The 22,770-nt window shown below is 45.9% G+C and overlaps 1 protein-coding gene across 1 annotated transcript in view; it reads left to right on the top strand.

Moving 5' to 3' along the window:
• LOC119957056 (zinc finger SWIM domain-containing protein 4-like) overlaps positions 1 to 22,770 on the top strand; it is an 85,770-nt gene that overhangs the window by 6,780 nt on the left and 56,220 nt on the right. The window contains 1 exon segment of the mRNA XM_038784676.1: positions 2,498 to 2,699. Coding sequence (XP_038640604.1) covers positions 2,498 to 2,699 — 202 coding nt within the window.

Below are 22,770 nucleotides of genomic sequence, written 5' to 3' on the forward strand. Positions count from 1 at the left end.
AAAGTGTATGGACTTGTAGGTTGATGACACTAGCTGCAAACAATGGCTCAGGGTTGATCTAGTTTTCTGAAGTCTGATTGTTTCTGGTGGAAATTCAGTTAGTTCACTGCCTTCTCCTTTTGGCACCTACTTTAGATAGCTAGTAACGCAGTCAGCTGGCAAAATGTTCCCTTCATGTTGTTTTGAAGAAATCTGTGGTCGTGTTTATATAGCATTGGAGCTTGGGTTCAAAGCTTGCATCTGAACTGTCAACAAATGAAGGGAAAAAGCTGTGGCCCTTCAACTCATGGTTAGTGTGGAGACTATGTTGGAGACTATTATACATAATCTGTGGAAAGAATGGACTTGATGGGCCAAATGGTCTTTTTCCTGCACGTTTACCAAATAGTTCTGGTTAGTCCTTCCCTTGTAAGATAGGGTGGTGGTTTATGCAAGCTATAGAACTGACTAGTTGAGATGGTGGGGTTTGGGCTAGAAAGGGAAGAGTGGCTGATTTTTACTTTAAAGCGATTCCTGGGATGTGGCGAGCTAATCCCTTGCAGAATTGATAGTAATTAATGGTTGCATGTTCCATGTCTAAAGGAAACCCTTGCAGGGTCTGCTGTCCTGGATATAGTGACTCTTTTCCAGCAGTTCACATTTGTCTTCACTTGGAAGAAGGAGGATATAGCACCAGAATTCAGGGAGAGGGACTATGGGGTACAGTTTGACTTGGAGAGCGAGGAGGTATTCAAATAGAATCCCTACAGTGCAGAAGGAGGCCATTTGGCCCATCGTGTCTGCACCAAATTTCCAAAAGAGCACTCTCACATCCACCCATTCTATCCCAGTAACCCCATAACCTAATATGCACATCCCTAAACATTAAGAAACAATTTATTATGGCCAATCCAATCCACCTAACCCGTACATCTTTGGACTGTGGGAGGAAACCGGAGCACGGGGAGGAAGTCCACACACACACTGGGTGAACGTGAAAACTTCACACAGACAGTAACCCAAGGCCGGAATTGAACCTTGGTCTCTTGTTCGGAGACTGCAGTGCTAACCACTGTGCCACCATGCCGTCCATGGAGGTTTTGGTGGGCTTAACAGGGAGAAAAGTACAAGGGCTCTGCCTCAAATTTTTTATTCCTGTGTGGCCACAGGGGAAGTGGTAGAACATTGGAGGGCAGCAAATGGGGTTCCAATTTTCAAGAAGGACAGTAGATATAAACCAGGGAATTACAGACCAGAGAGAGGCCATGCCGAACAAACGTTAATTGAATTTCTCGGGGAGTTGATTAGGTGTGTTGATGAGGATAGTGCAGTCGACGTAGTTTATAGGGATTTCAGCAAAGCCTTTGACAATGTCCCACGTAAGAGACTGATAAAGAAGATTAAAAAGCACATGGGATTTCGGCTAGTTTAGCAAGGTGCGTCCAAAACTGGGTTCGTGGGTAGGTGATGGGTTGAGCATTTTGGTGGCAGATGGGATTTAATTGTGAAAATTGCGAGATGATGCACTTTGTAAAGAGTAGCAAGACAATTGAGTACTTGATGAATGGCAGGACATCAGAGGGATCTTTGGGTTCTCTTCCACAGATCTCTGGAGATGGCAGCACAGGTTAATTGGGTAGTTGAGGCATACGGGTGCCTTCTTATCAGTTGTGGCATAGATTATAAGAGCTGGGAGGTTATGATGGAGCTGTACAAAACTTTGGTTAGGCCCACAGCTGGAGCACTCTGGAGTTCTGGTTGCTTTGCTGTAGGAAAGATGTGATTGCATTTGAGAGGGTGCAGAGTAGATTCACCAGGATGGAGCATTTGAGCTGAGGCTGGATAGGCTTTGGTTGTTTTCTTTAAAGCAGAGGAGGCTAATTGAGGTGTGTAAGATTGAGGAGCGTGGACAGGATGGTTGGGAACATAGAACATAGAACATAGAACAGTACAGCACAGAACAGGCCCTTCGGCCCTCGATGTTGTGCCGGACAATGGTCACCCTACTTAAACCCACGTAACCCGTATCCCAACAATCCCCCCATTAACCTTACACTACGGGCAATTTAGCATGGCCAATCCACCTAACCCGCACATCTTTGGACTGGACTGGAAGCCGCTTTTCCCCTTGGATGAAGGGTCAATAGCATGGTGGCAAGTGGTTTAGAGGGGTTTTGAGAAAAGTTCCCCAAACGGTGGTTTTGTAATCTTTTTTAAAAGTACATGGGCCAAGTGCTGGGAAGTGGGATTTGTGTAGGTTTAGTTTTGTTGACGGGCCGAAGACTTTTTCTGTACTGCACGGCTCGATAAAAGTTGGTGAAAGGATATTGCTTAATTTAACTTTGGAGTCAATATCATTCTACTGATTACTTCTGAAAACCAGGATACATTTTGGAAGCACTCCGTTCCCCCGCTATTGTCTTAAGATCTTGAAACTGTTATTGTACTATTCTCTACTGACATGATACCGTCCTGCTCCACTTTCGTTTCCTTTATTCTGTGTGCATTTTATTTTTAGGTAGAGGAGAGATTTTCTCGCATTCCAGAGCCAGTTCAGCGGAGGATTATTTTCTGGTCCTTCCCCAGGAATGAGCGGGAGATCTGCATGTACTCCTCACTCAGCTATCAGTGTCAGGAAGGGGAGAAGGATGGTGAGGTTCCGTTCAACAAAGGGCTAAGATTATTGGAGACGGGAGCCATCGATCGGGTACTGCAAGTAGGTGAGTACGCCATCAGGTGATCTGGGGCATGGATTGCTGAATGCACTTGAATCTTGAGGAAATATTAATCCAATTTGTAAAGCACACAGCGTGCCGCTGTCGTTTCTGATGGCACATGCTCTGTTTGGTTAAGACGTGACCACAAGTGAGATGGTCACACACTCCGTTTTCGTGCCTGTGCACGAGAAGAACAGGAAGGTAGAAAAGTCCCTGAGGATGTTTGCAGAAGGCGTTATTTCCTCGTGCAGTCTGCTTGTAGGAGGAATGGTTTGGGTCCACAGACCTGCATCTATAAAAGGTGCTTAATGGTATGGAGAAAATAACCCAACAAATCTTTGCATGTAATCACTGCTGATTGACATTTTTTTTCTATTACTTTTGCTCAAACCTTTGAAAAGCAGTATTTGTCAGCAGTAGCTAATAAGATCTTAGCAACCAGCTTAGCCAAACATGAGTAGCAGTTAACATCATCTTTTGTTATATAATGGGCTTCCTTTTGTGATGCTAGTCTAGTCCCAAGACAGTGGAAATGCAGCATTTTCCCACAATAGTGAAGTCATAATAAAGAATTAACTTCAGATGGCTTGGGGCACAACCTCCCATTTTAAAAAGAAACATCGCTGAAGTGGTGACGGGTGCTCCGTGTCATGTGCTCAGAGTTAAACTAAACGCAAGATTGCCAGGGGTTTCGGGTTGACTTCTCGTTGTCCTCTGCGACCCTTTTTTTTTTTTTTGTTGCTGCAGTCGCCTCCGCCATGTCGGCCGTGACTCACCGAGTAGCACTTTGTTGCTTCTGTGTCATGTGGTGGTGGGTTCCAGTCCCAGTCCAGAGGCTCTGGCACAGAAAGATAGCCTGAATCTCCAGTGCAGGACTGAGGGAGTGCTGCAGTGTTGATGTTGAACTGAGGCCCTGTGCCTGCTTGCTCCTCCGCGTGGGGCTAATGGACCCCATGACGTTATTTTTTTTTTAATAAACAATTTTATTGAGGTAGTTTTTGGCTTTATAAACAGTTACAGACATCATCAGAAAGAAAGCAAAAAAGGCAAAAATGTGCAAACATCCACGTACTTTCAATACTTCCATTGTAACATATTGCACAAGCCAGCTCCCCTCCCACCGGTACTACCCGCCATATTTTCCCTCCTACTCTACTCTACCTCCCCCCCCACCCCCCTGCTGACGCTCACTCTCCCGCAAAGAAGTCAATAAATGGTTGCCACCTCCGGGCGAACCCCTGCACAGATCCCCTCAAGGCGAACTTAATTTTTTCCATCCCCAGGAAACTCGACATGTTCGCAAGCCACCACTCAGTCTTCGGGGGCTTTAAGTCCCTCCACGCCAATAATATTCGTCGCCGGGCTATCAGGGAAGCAAAGGCCAAAACATGGGCCTCTTTCTCCCCCTGGACGCCCGGGTCTTCCGAAACCCCAAAAATTGCCACCCCTGGACTCATCACCACCCTTGTTTTTAGCACCTGGGTCATAACCCCTGAAAATCCCTCCCAGTACCCCCTCAGCTTAGGGCATGCCCAAAACATGTGAACATGGTTCGCTGGTCCTCCCGCGCACCTAGCGCATTTGTCCTCTATCCCGAAAAATTTGCTCATCCGAGCCACCGTCATATGGGCCCGGTGAACGACCTTAAATTGGATCAGCCCGAGCCTAGCACATGTCGCGGTCGAATTTACCCTACTCAGGGCCTCTGCCCACAGCCCATCCTCCATTTCCCCGCCCGTGACGTTATTTTGAAGAGGAATTCTCCCCCTGGTCCTCTGCCTGTTTTTAATATTTTAAAATAATTTTGACACTATGATGTTGCTGTTTACTGGAACTTTGTGTGGACATTGGCTGTCAAGTTTCCTGTACTCCAGCAGTGGTTGCTACGCTTCAAAAAGAAAACTTCCGTTGGCAGCATGGTAGCATTGTATTTAGCACAGTTGCTTCACAGCTCCAGGGTCCCAGGTTCGATTCCCGGCTTAGTTCACTGTCTGTGCGGAGTCTGCATGTTCTCCCCGTGTCTACGTGGGTTTCCTCCGGGTGCTCCGGTTTCCTCCCACAGTCCAAAGATGTGCAGGGTTAGGTGGATTGGCCATGCTAAATTGCCCTTAGCTTAGGCGGGGTTACTGGGTTATGGGGATTGGGTGAAGGTGTGGGCTTGAGTGGGGTGCTCTTTCCAAGAGCTGGTGCAAATGGCCGCCTTCTGCACTGTAACTTCTATGTTCTAGGATGCCCCCAAATAGTTTTGCAGGCAGTGATTATGAATTTGTAGCACAGTGGTTAGCACTGTTTCTTCACAGCGCCAGGGACCCGTGTTTGATTCCCGATTTGGGTCACTTGTGCGGCGTCTGCATGTTTTCCCTGTGTCTGTGGGTTTCTCTAGGTGCTCCGGTTTCCTCCCGCAAATCCCAAAAGACGTGCTTGTTGGGTAATTTGGAAATTCTGAATCCCTCAGTGTACCCGAACAGGAGCCGGAGTGTGGCGACTAGGGGATTTTCACAGGAACTTCATTGAAGTGTTAATGTAAGCCTACTTGTGACAAAGATTATTATATATTTTTAAAAATGTACTAACTTTGCTGCTGCTTGCCGGGAATAGTAGGGGAGACGGTTCCAGCCTGGGTCCTGGAACGTGTTGGGGTATGGGTGGGCTGTTGCCTTGCAGATCTAATAGTCATGAAGGCATTTTCTGTTGGCACCTAATCAAGATGCACTGGGTCATATTCCAGTTGAATTGGTGGCATAAAGCTGGGGAGGGGTGTATGGACCTCCATTGTAAATATATTCTGCCACCACGGAGCTACCAATGTTTTCTGTCCATGCTCGTTATATCTGAGCCAGGTCTAGGAATGTTTTAGTTTCTCCTCTGGCTTGTACAAAAATCCACTTTTACAGTGCTTGCATAACAGGTGAACCTTTTGCACAGTTCTGAAAGCTGATTAGACGGTGAGTCAGTAATCCAGTTTCCCTTTTTGTGTGGTAACAGTGCACCAGTCGGTGACTTCTGTCTCTGTGCTGAGCTGTTAGCCTCTGGGCTTCCCTAAACTGATTTTGTTTGGGGTGTGTAATTATGTATAATTCATATCAGAGGTCCCCGAGAAACCACTGGCAGGTGTCTGGTTCGAGATTGTTTAACAAGCTTATTTTTGCACTTGCAAGGTCATCCGACTGAACCAATCCAGCAGTGCACAAGAAGGAATAATTCTGACAAATGTGAACAAATGTTGCATTTGCAATAAAGTTTAGGATGTACCCCAAGGGCCTCCGATAATGACCTGAATCGTAAAAGTAGAAGTTTGAGTTTGCAAAGCTGCCTTGCGAGCCAGCAACTGTGCAACCTTGACGTGCAAGTCAGCTGTTTTGTACATATAAATTTTGCAGCATTTGTGTACTGTGGCTTTCTCATTTAGCAGCCGTCTGTTTAAGGTGCTTCTAAATTTCTTTAAATAGACGATGCTCTGTATTGATCGTTGTCTGTCTTGCCTGCCGTGCGCGTCTTTCGTCTTGGAATCCTTTCCCTGGAGTAGCGTGTCCGACAATTTGGCCCTGAAGGCAAACCATTAAACCAGTTTGGGGATCTACTGGTTCCCAAAAAACAGCGACCCATGTGTTCGGCATAGGAAGAGCTGTGTCCGGTTACTAATTTCTGTGTCAATCGCTCGCTGGCAGGTGTACGGTGGAGAAAAATCTAAATGTTGATCATTGGAAATAAAGCTAGAAAGGGTGCCCGACAGGTTGGTCAGAATCCGAAAAGACAGATTCACGTTTCAAATCTGATCTGTCCAGATCCACAGTGATTTCTGACATTGTTATGTTGTACCTGTGCCGGACTGCTCTACAATGGGAAGAAAATTAACATGGCAGCCCATTTGAATGATGTTGAGTTTTATAAATTGTTTACCCGTGTGAATTTGGTGCTCCCTAGCACCTGACCCATCGGGTCTGCACCAGCCCTTGGAAAGCACACCCTGCTTAAGCCAACACCTCTACCCTATCCATCCCTGTGACCCAACCTAACATGGTGGACACGAATGGTCAATTTAGCATGACCAATCCACCTAATCTGCATCTTTGGACTGTGGGAGGAAACCAGAGCACCTGGAGGAAACCTGCGCAGACATGAGGAGAAAGTGCAAACTCCACACAGTCGCCCAAGGCTGGAATTGAACCCGGGTCTCTGGGGCTGTGAGGTAACAGTGCTAACCGCTGTCCCCACCCTGTTTAAGTGCAATTGGGCTGGAGTTTTTTTAAAGGGTTGTTTCTGACAGGATTGCCAGGTTGCTGGTAAATCTGAGATATTGGAAAATACAAGTTACTGGGCGTGTGGATTTAAACTCCCTCAAACTGCATTCGACACACTGATATGAAGGCAGGCACTTTGGAACGCTACTTTACTGGCTTTGCTGTTTGTAGATGAGGAGTGCTTGTTCTTGCATATAAAAGCCTGTTAATTACTGTAACATTTGATACTGAATAATTTAATTCCAGTATTACAGGTGTGTACAGAACTTTGCCAACTGTAGACAAAGTCTAATTAATGCATTTCAGCTGTTTGAATACATGGGTAACTGATATGTCGTAATTCACTGAGAGGAAGAACGCTTCTGAATGTTCTCATAATCATTGTGAATTTCTTTAGTCCAGGAGGAAGGTATTTGGGCTGTCGTGCGCCTGTTGGCCCTTGTGAGATCCTATTTCTCTTTGCCTCATCAAATCTTCCCCTCTTTTTGTTTCTCCCGATCCTTTATTTTCCCCTCCTATGGATTCTGTTTTCACTACTATTTTTGGAGGAATTCTATGTCCCACCAACTCTTATAATGATTGAAAAAATGTACTCCCTGCTCCTGATTTCACCGACCGAGGACAAACTAGCTGCTCTCTGATTTTTACACACTGCCTGCGTTAAGGCTGTCTTTTTAAACTGAGAATTGCGGCCAGCGGCAGGACATCATTTGGGAGAGATGTCAAGCGTTGGTTTAAAAAAAACATCATTGTGGGAGGAAAGACGCATTACCTGACCCCTTTGAAAATACAAGGGTTGCTTTTGATGACCGGGCCTGCTAAAACAGCTGCCTCGCCACATGAACTACTGTGACCTCTGCATCTGCGACTCATTTCAAGTGCCTGACGCAGGCCTTTCACCCACTTGCATTAGATTAGGCTCTGATCCACCAGCAGTTGGGTAGCTGAAGTGCGTGTCAAACATGTGCTGGCTGGTCTGTCGGAATACCTGCAAGGCCAGCAGTGCACTTCTGGGAATGGGCGCAACTTTGGTGATATATTTCCGGGTGTTCCTGGGAAAGCACTGAAGTTGGAGAGAAAGGAATATGGAGCCTTGATTCCAACGGGCATGGTGTGTTGGGAGGGAGGGGGAGAAAGGACTCTCCCTGATGTTGAGGTAATAGATGGACATCAGTGAGTTATTCGTTTTTAGGTTGAGGATACAATACTGTTAAAAGCAAAGTACAAATTTTCTGGAAATCTGAAAAATTAACAATGCTGGAGACACTTTGGTCTCGCTGGAGAGAGAGGGAGAGTTGGTCTTTTAGGCATATATGTGTGTATGTATCGTCAGGCTAATGTTTCACTTGACAGTAGCTGATGTTGCTGCTGCCGAATTATTATATGGGGTTTGTATCCTAAGTAACATCCTTGCAGCACCTCCATACCTTTAAGTAGTCTGTTAGTATCTTTGTTAATTCAGGAAGAATGTCTGAAGATTGGACGTCTGAAGACATCAATGCAGCGACGATCTATCTTGCATAGTGATGCTTTGGCAGGCTAATCTAATGCGAGTGGGTGAAAGACTAGCCATTTTGAAGGGATCAGTGTGTGAGCTGCGTACTAACGAACAGACGTTAGCAGAGAGCAGCCCTGCTGCATACTCAGCATATAGTAATGCTGCAGTCGTTTGCAGTTCAGGCCATGGGCAAAGCCAGAGAGGAAACTTTGCTCAATGCTCCTGGCGGTGCTGACTCATGCCTGGGCATGGTTTTTACAAGTGCTGACTGCCCTTCAGCATCTTGTGTAAAATGATTGCTCCTATATTTATTGGAGTCTGGAAATCGGAGCCAGGTCTGGTCCTGTACTCTCTCTGCTCAAGAGCAGGTTTCAGCAGGTTGCTGGAGAGAGCTGTGGTCCCGGCCGAAATATGCATGACTGAGGTGTTGGTTCTATAACGTCTTGTCCTAAGTGGCCTCTACGTTTCAGTTGGGTGCCAGCTACATAGATCTAAGCCAGGGGTGGGCAAACTTTTCCGTGCAAGGGCCACATTCAGAAATTCACAATTTTAAAGGGCCGCATAGTATATTAAGTAAAATAATTACTTCACCCAGTTATGATTCTGGGCGCCTCATATAGAACATAGTACAGCACAGAACAGGCCCTTCGGCCCTCGACGTTGTGCCGAGCAATGATCACCCTACTCAAGTCAACGTAGCCACCCTATACCAGTAAGTAACCCAACAGCCCTCCCTTTAACCTTAAAAAAAAAAGAAAATGAAAAAAATTATTTATTTTTTTAATGACTTGGTGGGCCGCATAAAGACCTTTGGCGGGCTGCATGCGGGCCGTAGTTTGCCCACCCCTGATCTAAGCAATGTAGTTTGGTGAATCGTTTGTGGTGTGCAGTGTACAGTACTACTACTGCTGGGAAGATTTAACAAAGTTTTTAACGTTGAAGGTTTTGGTAATGAATCGGGGGGTGGGGATAGTTACCTATTGTGGCAAAGAAACTTGAAATTACAGGTGAGGACAGAGAACTTTATTCCTACAGCGAGTTACTAGAGATTTCCCTGAGTGGTGGCTGAGAATCAGAGAATGTGCAGAAAGCTATTTGCTCTCTCATCCAACGCACTAGCGGTCTTCGAGCAAGCGGAAATGAGTAAATGTTTGAAGTAGATAAAAATGGGAGCGAGATCATAGCACTGAGATTTGTTTGGGATTGCTCCAGTGTAGAACTGGAAAAGGCAATGTGTGGTTTATCAGCTGATGTCATTTGGTCGACTTATAATTCTTTGGATCTGTGTGTTTCCATGAAAATCTGGTAAAAGTGAACATTTTCTTGTTTTTTTTCTGATTGCTGGAGCCCACTACTTTTTGAATTGACTGTTAACCTGGCAGTGTATTCTTGGCCTGTGAAAGCTGGGCCTTCAAGTCGCTGTGGGTATGAAGGAGCCAAATCGAGCAATGCCAGCTGAATCTGAATGCGTATGCTTGCCCTTCCAGCTAGCCTTCCAGATCTGAATTTGCCGATGGAGCCATCAAAAATTATTCAGTAAATTCCCACATTGCTTCATAACCTTTTGCAACAAAAAAGAGCTTGTGTTGAAATGAAGTAGTGCTGTTCGCATCACCTACTCATTGTGGCAAGATTTTCATATTCTATCTCACTCTGGTTAAAGGATGTTTCTCCTGCAACTCTGCTTGAATTGGAATCATATCATACTTACAGTGCAGAAGGAGACCACACAACCCACTGAGTCTGCACCAAGCCTCAAAGAGTACCCTACCCAGAGCCACTACCCTGCTCCATCCCTGTAATCCCACCTGACCTTTTGGACACTTAAGGGGCAATTTAGCATGGCCAATCCACCTAACCTGCACATCTTTGGGTTGCGGGAGTGAAGCGGACGCGGGGAGAATGTGCAAACTCCACACGGTCCGGGATTCGAATCTGGGTCCCCAGCGTCGTAGTCACAGTGTGAACTACTGCACCATGTGCCGCCCTCTTGTCCTATTTTCGAGGAAATTAAATAGCCCCAAACGTGTACGCGAACAGCAATTCATGAATGTTTTGGCATTTGATTGAAGGATGAACAGTGACCAGGGCTCTGGGAGAACTTTATGACAGCTTAGATGGAATTTTACAGCTGCTTGGGATGGCAGATGAGTCTCAAGTTAAACGCCTCTGCCCAAAAGGTGATAACTCTGGCAGATAGTGTTATGCAAAATTTGGTTGGAATTCTCTGGCCGTTGAGATTCTCTTTTTCCCAATGGCAGTGAACCCCTGCCTGCGAGTTTCCTGACAGCGTGGGTGGTTCAGTGGAAATCACATTGACAAGTGGCGGGAGAAGAGAATCCCCCAGCTGGGGTGGGGGACTGCTCCTGCCCCTGGTGTTTGTGTTCCAGAGTGATGCTTGTACTATGATCTGCTAACTTGGGGGCCTCGTTGAAGTTGCAACAGCTCACCCAGTCCTGCAGCGTTCCATACACTTAATTGTTCTGATGCTTGTGTGGAGCAGGAATATCAAGTTCACGTTGTTGGTGTCAGTGTGCGATTTAGAATTTGACATGCTTTTGAAAAATAACTATTTAAAGTTGCGTTGATCCACTTTTATTAAAAGTTGCTCTTAGCAGTTCCTTTTCAGCTGGGGTTCAATTTTAATTAGGGCTGTTCTTTTAATAAAGCAGTTTACATTTATAGATAGGAAGCTGTCCCAAATTACTGCAAGAGGTGAGTTTAGGAGGATTGTTTGCTTGGTCAGAGGTGGGCTTGAAAGATGGTTCAAACAGGAGTTAAGGGAGGCAGGTTTTATTAAAGTTCCGGAGCGCATTGCTTCAATAGCTGAAGGCACAGTTGTTGCTAACTGTAGCTGTTGGCTAAGAAGTTAAAACTGGGCAAGTATAGTTCTGGTAGGAGGGAGGTGCAAGGCTGGAGGAGATGAGATAGGGACAAAATTTTGTCCAGGAAGTAATGTAATTGCTCACGGCTCCTGCAGAGTTCCTGTTTGCTAAAATTGGAATTTCCAATCAGCAATTGGCACAGGAAAAGCACAATCACACCAGTTGATGCTTTATTTTTATCCATTAAAAAAAAAACAAGGGTGGGAAATGGAACAGTTCTAAGATGCTAAATACTGCCTTATCCCAGTTTAAATTGTTGGAACCCACTTCATTCTTGAGGCCACTGTGTATTGGCAAAACAACATGCTTTGTCCTAGAATTGTGAACAGCCTTGTCTCTCTTACAAAAGATTTTTGATCTCCGACTTCCACTGTAACAACAGCTATTCTCCACCCAGCCCCCCTCCCCCGCCAGTTCCTTAAAGAGCTAAAGGAAGTGGCCATTGGATTTGAGGACAACAGAGTGATAATGTTAACGCAGCCTTGAACCAAAGCTGTGTTTGAACGAACGTTTTCAGCTTTTGTTCCCAGTGTCTTGTCGTAATCCCCGGCTGTGATTGATCACTTCACTCTTCGATACTGATAATTTCACATGTCTGCAGATCAAAAAGTGGTGGTTTGCACATGTGAAGTGGAGACAATGGTCTCCTGTGGGATTCAGCAAAAAAACAATGTGTTTGAGCTCCAGCAGGAGTTACATTCCTAGAGGGAGGGGGAACATGACAAAATCTAAAGCTATTAGGAGTGAGGTCCAGGTGTGTTTTCCTTCATTTTGAGCTATGATAGTTTCACAGTGTGTGACAATGAGATTTCTCACTGCCATTCGATCCTAATCACAGACTATATATGTTATTTGCTATGTTCTTCTGTAACACTGGAATATTTTTCTTCTCCTTTCTTGTTGCCACTTGCGAAGGTAGTTAACAGCCCTGGGTACAGTTCCACTGGTGTTTGAACTCACTCCGGTAGTCTGTGTTGCCACCACGTAAAAAAATTAGAGTATCCAATTCTTTTTATTTTTCCCAATTAAGGGGCAATTTAGCGTGGCCAATCCACCTAATGAGCACATCTTTGGGTTGTGGGGTTGAAACCCACGCAGACAGGGGGAGAATGTGCAAACTCCACACTGACAGTTACCCAGGGCTGGGATTCGAACCCAGGTCCTCAGTGCTGCAGTCCCAGTGCTAACCACTGTGCCCCTTGTTGCCACCAATGTTGCTTTCACACTGTCCCTGGCAGAAGGTGGACAATTAATAATAAAGAAAAAGGCTCAATCACCTCTGCATCAGTGCAACGTTGCATCAGCTCTTTGGATGTTTCGTTGGAACTCCTTTTGAGTTAAGCTGCATACTTCTCTAATGGCAAGCCGAAACTGTTAAGCACATTCTACCTGTGTTGCCGTGGTTTTCCTCCCACGGTCCAAAGATATGCGGGATGTGTGGGTTAGAGATAGGGGAGTGGACTGAGGTTAGGGTGCTTTTTCGAAGGGTCAGCGCGAACTTGATGGGCCAAATGGCCTCCCGCCCTGTAGGGCTTCTGTAGATTTGGCATCGCTGTTTACATGTCCAGGAAACGTGTTCCAGATTTAGACCAAGCTCAATCCTTGTATTTCCTGTTGAATCATGGGATACACCATGTTGGAGGAAAAGAAACTAGAAATTCTAGCTGGGCCAGACTTGGAGTGACTCAGTCATTTTGACTTATTCGTGGGATATGGGTATTGCTGGCTAAACTAGCATTTATTGCCCATCCTTGATTGCCCTTCAGTAGGTGGTGGTGAGCCTCCACCTTGAACTGTTGCGGCATCTGAGGGGTAGGTATAACCACAGTGCTGTTGGGGAGGGAATTCAGGCTCTTGACTCGGCAATAGTGAACAAATGGCTGATATACTTGCAAGTCAGGATGATGAGTGGAGGGGATCTTCCAAGTGGTGTGTAGCCAGGTATCTGCTGTTCCTGTTCTTCTAGATGGTAGTGATCGTGGGTTTGGAAGGTGCTGCCAAAGGAGCCTCGGTAAGTTCCTGCAGTGCTTCTTTTAGATGCAGTGCATGGAATGTTTCTGGAAGGAATAGCAATCACACGGGCTGCTTTGTCCTGGTTGGTGTTGAGCTTCTTGTGTTGCTGGAGCTATTTATCCAGGCAAATGGAGCATATTCCATTACACTCCTGACTTGTGCCTTGTAGATGGTGGGCAGGCTTTGGGGAATTGCTCACTGCAGGATTCCTAACCTTTGACCTGCTTTGGTAGCCACGGTCAGTGGCTAGTTCAATACAGTTTCTAGTCCATGGTACACCCCAGGATGTTGATTGGTGCAGAATTGAACAATGGTAATTTAAAAAAAATAATTGAGTACCCAATTAATTTTTTCCAATTAAGGGGCAATTTAGTGTGGCCAATCCACCTAGCCTGCACATCTTTTGGTTTGTGGGGTGACACCCATGCAAACACGGGGAGAATGTGCAAACTCCACAGGGACAGTGACCCAGAGCAGAGATCGAACCTGGGACCTTGGTGCCGTGAGGCAGCAAGGCTAACCCAATGTGATGCCGTTGAATGTCAAGGAGTAAATGGTTAGATCATCTCGTTAGAATTGCTCATTGCCTGGCACTTGTGTGGCGTGAACGTTACTTTGTCAGCCCAAGCCTGGATATTGCCTGGCTGCATTTAGACGTGAACTGCTTCAGTATCCAAGGAGCCGCGAATGGTGCTGAACATTGTGCAGTCATCAGGGAACCTTGTGATGGGAGGAAGGTCATTGATGAAGCAGCCGAAGATGTTTGTGCCTTGGACACTATCCTGAGGAACTCCTGCAGTGATGTCCTAGAGCTGAGATGATTGACCTCCAACCACCACAGCCATCTTCCTTTGTGCCAGATATGATTCCAACCAGTGGAGAGTTCTTGGGGCTCCTTGATGCCATATTTGGTCAAATGCTGCCTTGATGTCAAGGGCAGTCTCACCCCTCACGCTGGCATTCGGCTCTTTTATCCATCGTGGAGCAGCACGGAATGAGGTCAGGATCTGAGTGACTCTACTGGAACCCAAACTGAGCATCTGTGAGCAGGTTATTGCGGAGTAAGGAAAGAGAAAATGCCGGAAAATCTCAACAGGTCTGGCAGCATCTGTAGGGAGAGGAAAGAGCCAAAGTTAACCTGCTGAGATTTTCCAGCATTTTCTCTTTTGTTTCAGATTCCAGCATCCTCAGTAATTTGCTTTTATTATTGCTGAGTAAGTGCCACTTGATGACATCTTTTTGTTTAAAAAAAATATTTAGTACCCAATTCAGTTTTTTCCAATTAAGGGGCAATTTGGGCAGCAGGGTGGTGCAGTGGTTAGCATTGCAGCCTCATGGCGCCGAGGTCCCAGGTTTGATCCCGGTTCTGGGTCAGTCTGTGTGGAATTTTCACATTCTCCCCATGTCTGCGTGGGTTTTACCTCCACAACTCAAAGATGTGCAGGGTAGGTGGATTGGCCACGCTAAATGCCCCTTAATTGGTAAAAATGAAGTGGGTCTTCTAAATTTAAGGGCCAATTTAGGATGGCCAATCCACCTACCCTGCACATCTTTGGGTTGTGGGGGCGAAACCCATGCAAACGCGGGGAGAATGTGCAAACTCCACACGGACAGTGACCCAGAGCCGGGATCGAACCTGGGACCTCGGCGCTGTGAGGCAGCAGTGCGAACCACTGCACCACTGTGCTGCCTTGATAACACTTGATCACCCTTTCCATCATTGTCGATGATGGAGTGTAGACTGATAGGGTGGTAATTGGCCGGGTTTTCTTCTGTACAGGGCATACCGAGGCAATTTTCACATTGGTGGGTAGATGCCAGTATTGGAACTGTACTGAAATGGCTTGGCTAGGGGCGCAGCAAGTTTTGGTGCACGAGACATCGATGCTATTGCTGAAATATTGTCAGGGCCCATAGACTTTTTGCAGTATCCAGTGATTGTGGTTTGTCCCCTATGCATAAGCTTTTAGTGTAGATGGACACCTATATCCCAGAGCTCCTAGTGTCTCCTCGTTTTATGAAAATATTCTGGCTGGCTTCTGAAATCCTTGCACTTCAGCACTCTTTTCCCTCCCCATTTGTCATGATTTTGAACACGGGAACTGCAGTCTCTGCAGTAACTTTTATTTCACAGTATTTTGTTTGGCGACTGCGCCGCACCATGTCTGTAGTTATTGATTAAATAGCACACACACTGAGCACTTTGCCACAGCGAGTTAAAGATCTGCTTGGTTGCCTTGTCGATCTGTGTTGCTCAACCTTAAGCTTGTTCTGAAAGTGGTTTAACGATGGTGGCTTATTTACCTAAATTTTACCCCAGGGAATGTTTAGCAGCTGGTACATGAATAGTTCAGGAAGTTTCAGTCTTTCTGCAGGTTTCTGTGACCCTCCCAACTGACTCACCCCCCCCCCCCCCCCCCCCCCCCCCCCCCCTGCCTTGAGTTACTTGTGAGCTATGCAGCCAGGGAAATGGCAATGAGTTGAGATTAGAGCCTGCCATTGTTTCAGTGGCTTTGAACTAAGTGAATCACACAGCTGCAGATCCTCTGGCAAAGGGCTAAATTTCATGTAATTTGACTAGTTTGGATTTTGTAAATACTTGAGTCAGCTGCAATGTTTCAACTTCTCACAGGCTAGAGAAATGCCCTTCTTCAGTAACCCTTAAATCTGCTGCCTCAAGAGAAAGAGGAGACTGGATTTATGATCAGTCTTGGACTGTGTTTTACCACCGAACCAGGAGCAATGCACCTGGTAGAGAATCTGACTCCGTTTTTAAATGTCGCGACCCGACCACTGTGTTCTGAATTCTGTGCATTTCACACCACCACTCTCTTCAGATCCATTTTAAAATGGGGCCTGCGGGGAGACTGGAGTTCACGTCTGATATTCTAAATCGCTTCCATCTCCCATTGTCTTGAATAAGGCAGGACCTTGCTGTGCCATGCTGATGTCTGTAGAACTGGATATTTAATGCCCTGCCCTGTGCCACACTAATGCTGAACCTGTAATGCAATTTCTCTGCAATATGTTGTGAGAGAGCCTTCCCCATTGTAGTTGCTTTAGAGCTGATGTATCTGAAGAACAAGGTGTGGGCTATACTCAAGACTGGGAAGGCTGCCCATGAACAACATTGATTTTTTTTTACAGTAATCTGGCAGCTATCAAGGTCACTTCTCAGTTCCTGCCAAGGTGCTATCCCACAAATAACTTGGGTTTACCATATTTCTTAAATGCGGTTTCACATCTTTGCTCCTTTGGGGGTATGTACCCGGGACTTCTGGACTGCTGGTTCTGTGGCACAATCACTAAATGCTGTGGCCTGCCACTTGTATGTTCCGCGTGAGTTTGGAAATGCCCTGGTCATGAGATGGTTTATAAAATCAATGTGCTTGCTGTAGTGACTGTTTGCATAATACTGCATGTAGCTTTGCATGTTATAAAAGGTTGGGACATATTCAAAGTCAGACTTTGAACCTGATGAAATTAATTGGTTATTTTCACCGAGGTCTGTTACTGAACCAAAATCAGTAGGCCCCAGGCGCAGTCTGGGTCTGATGCTAAATAACAATCTCTGGAGTACCATTGAGACAGAGTACCATGGCAGTTGGCCTGACTATCCCAGAGAAAGAGAAGTACTCTGGCATTTGTTCCCTGCTCCCCCTGCTCCTGATGATTTTAACATCCATTAAATTCATATTGGGAGGATGTCTCCAAGGGACCTAGGATCGGACTGGGCTGTGAACCTAAACAGGACTGACTAACCCACTGACTCTGCCCCGTCTCGCAAACTAAAGGCCTGGCAACTCTTTATTTTCTATTTGCACTTCCACTCTGGTTTGTCCTGTTTAACTTGCAGGGGCCTGGTGGATTATAAGGGTTGTTTTTAGTGTTGCTTCACTGGTCGATTAAATCAAAAGCCAAGCTCTGTTGAGTTGAGCCACTTGAGATGCTTGCAGATTAACAGGCATTGATTTCGACTTTGTGGGTAAGGAGGCTCTGGTGGTATGCACCTGAACTGCTTGTGAAGACAAACGCTTGGGCACTCCAGGTCTACTTGCACAGGGTGCTGACGGCTGCCATCGGGCTGCGAGCTGTATCCGAGCATGGATCACTGCTTTCAAGAGAAGTAAGGGGGGAGTGTAGAGGAAGAAAGGGTTGGAACGTAGGCTTGAGCTATGTACTTTTGTACTGATTCAGGTCCTGATCCCGGTTCAGTGACGGCAAACACCGAAAATGCCTCTGTAAAGCAAGCTGTGCAAAAGACTCTGGTATCAGATATCTTGTCATTTGCCTCGGAGACTTGTGGAACAAGCACCAGTGTGTTGTGCAGCAGGAATGGTTGCATTCTTGCAGTTTGCTGTGTGGTCGAAATGGGATTATGAAGCAAACACTTGGATGAAAATGGAGAGCTTGATGTCCTTGTGGCTGAAATTCAATAGCAAGCCTGCATTACAAGTTCTGATCGAGATTAGTAGAGCTCCGAATCCAATGTTAATTAAAGTTTTAACAGAAGTAATTAAAAAAACAAGTGCGCGGTTCCACTATTTCCACCCATCCCCCCCTCCTTTTGCCCAATCAATGGCCTTTTCTTTAATTACCTAGGGAGAGGCCACAAGCTTGGAATTCCCTGTTTGTACATGCTTCTCCCCCTCCCCTTCCTTAACCTTCCTCTTTTTTTTTATAGAATCCCTACCTGCAGAGCAGAAGGAGGCCATTCGGCCCACTCCCCCACCCTATCCCCGTACCCCCAGCTAACCTTTTGGACACTTAAGGGGCAATTTAGCATGGCCAATCCACCTAACCATATTTTTGGACTGTGGGAGGAAACTGGGGCACCCATAGGAAGCCCAAACAGACACTGGGAGAACGTGCAAACACCACACACGGTGACCAGAATCGATCCTTGGTCTCTGGCGCAGTGAGGCAGCAGTTCATTATTGGTGATTCAAGGCAACTATAACGTAGTTGTGGTGCTCCAAATAAAGACAGACACCCTTCCCCCGTGGCTTGTCTGCTGATCACTTATTTTCTGTGATATCTGCAATGTATTTCAAATTGTACATCGGAGCTGAAAGAAAGATTAAGCAATGCCTTGATTTTTGTCCCCAATTTAATTGGTCCACTTGCGGCTGAGCCCTCAGTTGCCTGGACCCTAATCTCAGGGAATTCTCTCCCTGAACCCCTCTCTACCTCCTTCCCCTTTTTGGCTTGGTGGTAATGTCCACTGGCCTAGTAATTCAGAGGCCCCAATGCTTTCCCCATTCTCCCTGTGTTTGCGTGGGTCTCGGATTTTCCCGTGGTGATAATGCAATGCTTTGGAGTGCTGGGATGCAGCAATATTAGAATTAGAATGGTTGGTATATTTGCCTGCTAGGTTCATCTGAACTGAGGGTTTTTTAAAAGAAAAAGGCAACAATACTATCTAGGTGTTTAAGTTGGGTTATATCTGGTAAGAGAGCAAGATGGTGATTGAAGGTTGCTTCTTTCTATCAGCAGTGCAGGGTGATGGAGAGTATTATCCAAAAATCACACTGTGACGTCAAAGCATGTTGGCTCGAGCATCATTTCTCCACGGACTGGGGAGAGGTGACTCTGAGCAGGGCAAGGTAATTGGAAGGACCAGCTGTCGCCTAGTGCTCTTGCTCTGCATTAAGCATCTGATCGCAGAGATTAATTTCACTGAAGCTACTGGGGGAAGAATTGGACCCTGCAGTATACAGTACTGGGGGGGGGGGGGGTCGAGATCTCTCAAAAGGAGAGAAATTTTAACTTCCAATTGTTAAGATTTTAAAAACTGTTGCTCATGCTTTTTATGGCCAGTTTTAGTGTTTCTTCTGCAGTACTGATTTTTCTGCATTTTAGAAAAAAGCTGTAAAAGTGAATCATTTTTGGATAGTTATACTGAATTGCCCCAAACCAGTGGAAGACCCTGCTCCTTGCCCGGGGAGGGTTGGGGGGGGGGGGGGGGGGGGGGGGGGGGGGGGGGGGGGGGGGGTGGAATCTTAGAATTGACATGCTTCAGCCCACTTCTCCTAATGAATATGCGCTAACATGTGTGGAGCTGCAATGACTTTATTTTAAAAAAATAATCTTTATTGTCACAAGTAGGCTTACATTAACACTGCAATGAAGATACTGTGAAAAGCCCGTAGTCGTCGGGTTCCGGCGCCTGTTCAGGTCTACGGAGGGAGAATTCAGAATGTCCAATTCACCTAACAACGTGTCTTTCGGGACTTGTGGGAGGAAACCGGAGCCCCGGAGGAAACCCACGCAGACACGGGGAGAACATGCAGACTCCGCACAGACAGTGACCCAAACTGTGAATCGAACCTGGAACCCTGGCTCTGTGAAACAACAGTGCTAACCACAGTGCTACTGTGTCGCCCTTGGTAGTGTGGTTGCCTGTGCTTTAAATTCACTTGCTCTATGCTTGGTGGATGATAATGAGCAGACGTTTGAGATTACACCATTCGCAACTTTATCTGACTGTGCGTCCAGCCAGCATAATGCTCTTAACTAGTTACTGAAGCCAAAGGAACACCAGTCCACAGTGGGCAGAGGAAAATGGCAGCCCCTAATGCTTATGGCATTTGAAGTAAATTTGGAGGTCATCTTCATGCTGTTTGTTTGACTTGATTGCTGCAATACAGCCGTGACTGCGCGTAAAAGTCCTTCATTAGCTGAAAAGTGCTTTGAGATGTCCGCTAGCTAGTCGTGAAAAGCTCTCATGCAAATCTTTTTTTTGTTTTGTTTAATAGTTCAAGCTTGGTGATGGTCCAGTTTCTCTCTCTCCCTCCACTCCCCTCCCAAGTTTACTCATCAGTGTGACGGTCATGTAACTCAAAAAGCTGCGTTAACTTTGCAACCCCTTGTAAACCGAGCAGTGGGATTTGAGTTTGTTTGTTTGTTTAGCTGAGCCTGTTGGGGAATGAAGGTTTTAATTGTTTATAGAGAGCTCTGTGGGTCTGGTGGTCCTGTTTGTTCCATAAATTGCTGACTGTTTTGACAGCAAATGTTTGGAATTGGCCCAGATTAGCTTTATTTACTGTGAAACTCTGTTCACGACCTCTGGAAAGTCACAAATCCGTGGTTGTTTTGTACATTGGATTAGTTTCTGTTTAAAGTTTGGTGAATTAAATGTAATCTCATTCTCTCTCTTTCCCCCCCCCCCCCCCCCCCCCCCCCCCCCCCCCCCCACCCCCCGGAGCTGGCATCACTTGTCACGAGTCTTGGGGGCTTCCAGCAAGTCCTAAAAGCTGACGTGTATTGAACTTCCATAACTATTCTCTAAATATGTGCTGCGGAAGACATGGGCGTGAAATACATTAGATTGTTTTTTTTTGGTTTTTAAATCCAATTTTCTGGTACTATTTAATTTTAGTCTGATGTGCAGATCAGAGCAGTACAACTTGCCAGAATCGATTTCGTTCAAACTGACATAATCCCTTTCTTGAGTGGAGAGAGGGCAGGTGAGGTGTGACCTCAAAAGAGGAATGGATGCTAGCAAGGATGGCATGGGCAGGATAATCCAGAGCAAAAAAAGACATTTAAATAGAATTGAAACTGGAGTTTTTCACGCCCCCTTACTGCGTTTAAACGTCCACAATTGTCAAACTGAACTTGCATTGACACCCATCCCTAATGTTTCCCGTGCTGCTTCCGCAGTCGGGTCCAATGAATGGCTGATGGAAAGCTGTGAGGCCATCTAATCCTCACTTCCAAATACTGATTTAAGTATTGTTCAACTTTGCTTTGTCTTTATCTCGCCAAAGCAGCGGCTTTGAAGCTTCAAAATACTTGTGCGAGGTGAAAAATGAACACCCAGGGCTTGTTTGCAGTTCTTGACGCAAGAAAATACCGTCAGATTGAAGAGCTAGCTGTTCTAATCGGAGCTTTTTTATGCACCAAATTTTGCAGCTTGTCAAACTTCAAAATCGACAGAAATAGACCTTTTTTAAATTTGCGATGCAGGGGAAAGAGCAGCTTCTCTCAACTGATTCATTTCTAGTGAGCAGCAGGATTGACACAAGATTGATTTGTTAAATGAGAGATTTCTTCACTTGGGTTTGTGGATTTTTTGAAATTCTCTGCCAAAGAGGGCTGTGAGTATATTTAAGGTTTAAGCTTGAGCGCCAAGCGATAGAGATGCCCTGCAGAAGTGGAGTAGAGGTGGATAATGAGCTATGGTTGGAAGCATTCTAGGCCAGGTTTGATGCCCATGTTTCCACACTTTCCACCAAGATTCCTGGACGTGGTTGGCGTTTTACTCTTTCCTCCACTGCCTTGGGTGCGGTTGGGAACTGAAGCCGTAACCTTTTGGCATGTAATGGAGCTGTACCGTTTGCATTTATCAGAGCTGTTCATGTAGCTTGTGTAGTCTTTTTTTTTTATAAATTTAGAATACCCAATTATTTTTTTTCCAATTAAGGGGCAATTTAGCGTGGCCAATCCACCTACCCTGCACATCTTTTGGGTTGTTCGGTGAAACCCACTCAGACATGTGCAAACTCCACATGGACAGTGACCCAGGGCAGGGATTCAAACCCGGGTCCTCAGAACCGCAGTCCCAGTGCTAACCACTGCGCTGCATGCCACCTTTGTGTAGTCTTAACCATAGGTCATTATGCACATGGTAAGAAGTCTTACGACGCCAGGTTAAAGTCCAACGGGTTGTTTCGAACCACTAGCTTTAGGAGCACAGCTCATTCCTCGGGTCATTCACCTGAGGAAGGAGTTGCGCTCCGAAAGCAAGTGATTCGAAACAAGCCTGTTGGACTTTAACCTGGCGTTGTACGACTTCTTACTGTGCCCACCCCAGTCCAATGCCGGCATCTCCACATCATTCTGTACATGCTTAAAGGATCCCTCGAACACAGTGTAGGAATAGAAATAGAACAGTACAGCACAGAACAGGCCCTTGGCCCTCGATGTTGTGCTGAGCTTTGTCTGAAACCAAGATCAAGCTTTCCCACTCCGTCATTCTGGTGTGCTCCATGTGCCTATCCAATAACCGCTTGAAAGTTCCTAAAATGTCCGATTCCACTATCACAGCAGGCAGTCCATTCCACACCCTAACCACTCTCTGACTAAAGAACCTATTTGGACATCCCTCCTATATCTCCCACCCCAAACCTTATAGTTATGCCCCCTTGTAACAGCTACATCCACCCTGTGCTTTTTTTTTTTGAGTGGCCTGCTCGTAGGATTTAATTGTTAAAGCTCAGTAAATCTTCTAGTCTTGTGAATTCTTACTACACCCTGGTTAGAAACTTGATGTAAACCAGGCAAATTTCAAGCCAAGGCTCAAGAATTGTGCTCTGAAACTTAGGGTACTTGTACATTTGGCTGGCCTGGGTTACCTGCCATTTTATGTACACATTCAATTTTCAGAACTGACCACTCTACAGTGGCAAATATTGGACACTAGGAGCCTTGCA

Source organism: Scyliorhinus canicula, chromosome 25, assembly GCF_902713615.1.
Source record: "Scyliorhinus canicula chromosome 25, sScyCan1.1, whole genome shotgun sequence".
NCBI classification, from domain to species: Eukaryota; Metazoa; Chordata; class Chondrichthyes; order Carcharhiniformes; family Scyliorhinidae; genus Scyliorhinus; species Scyliorhinus canicula.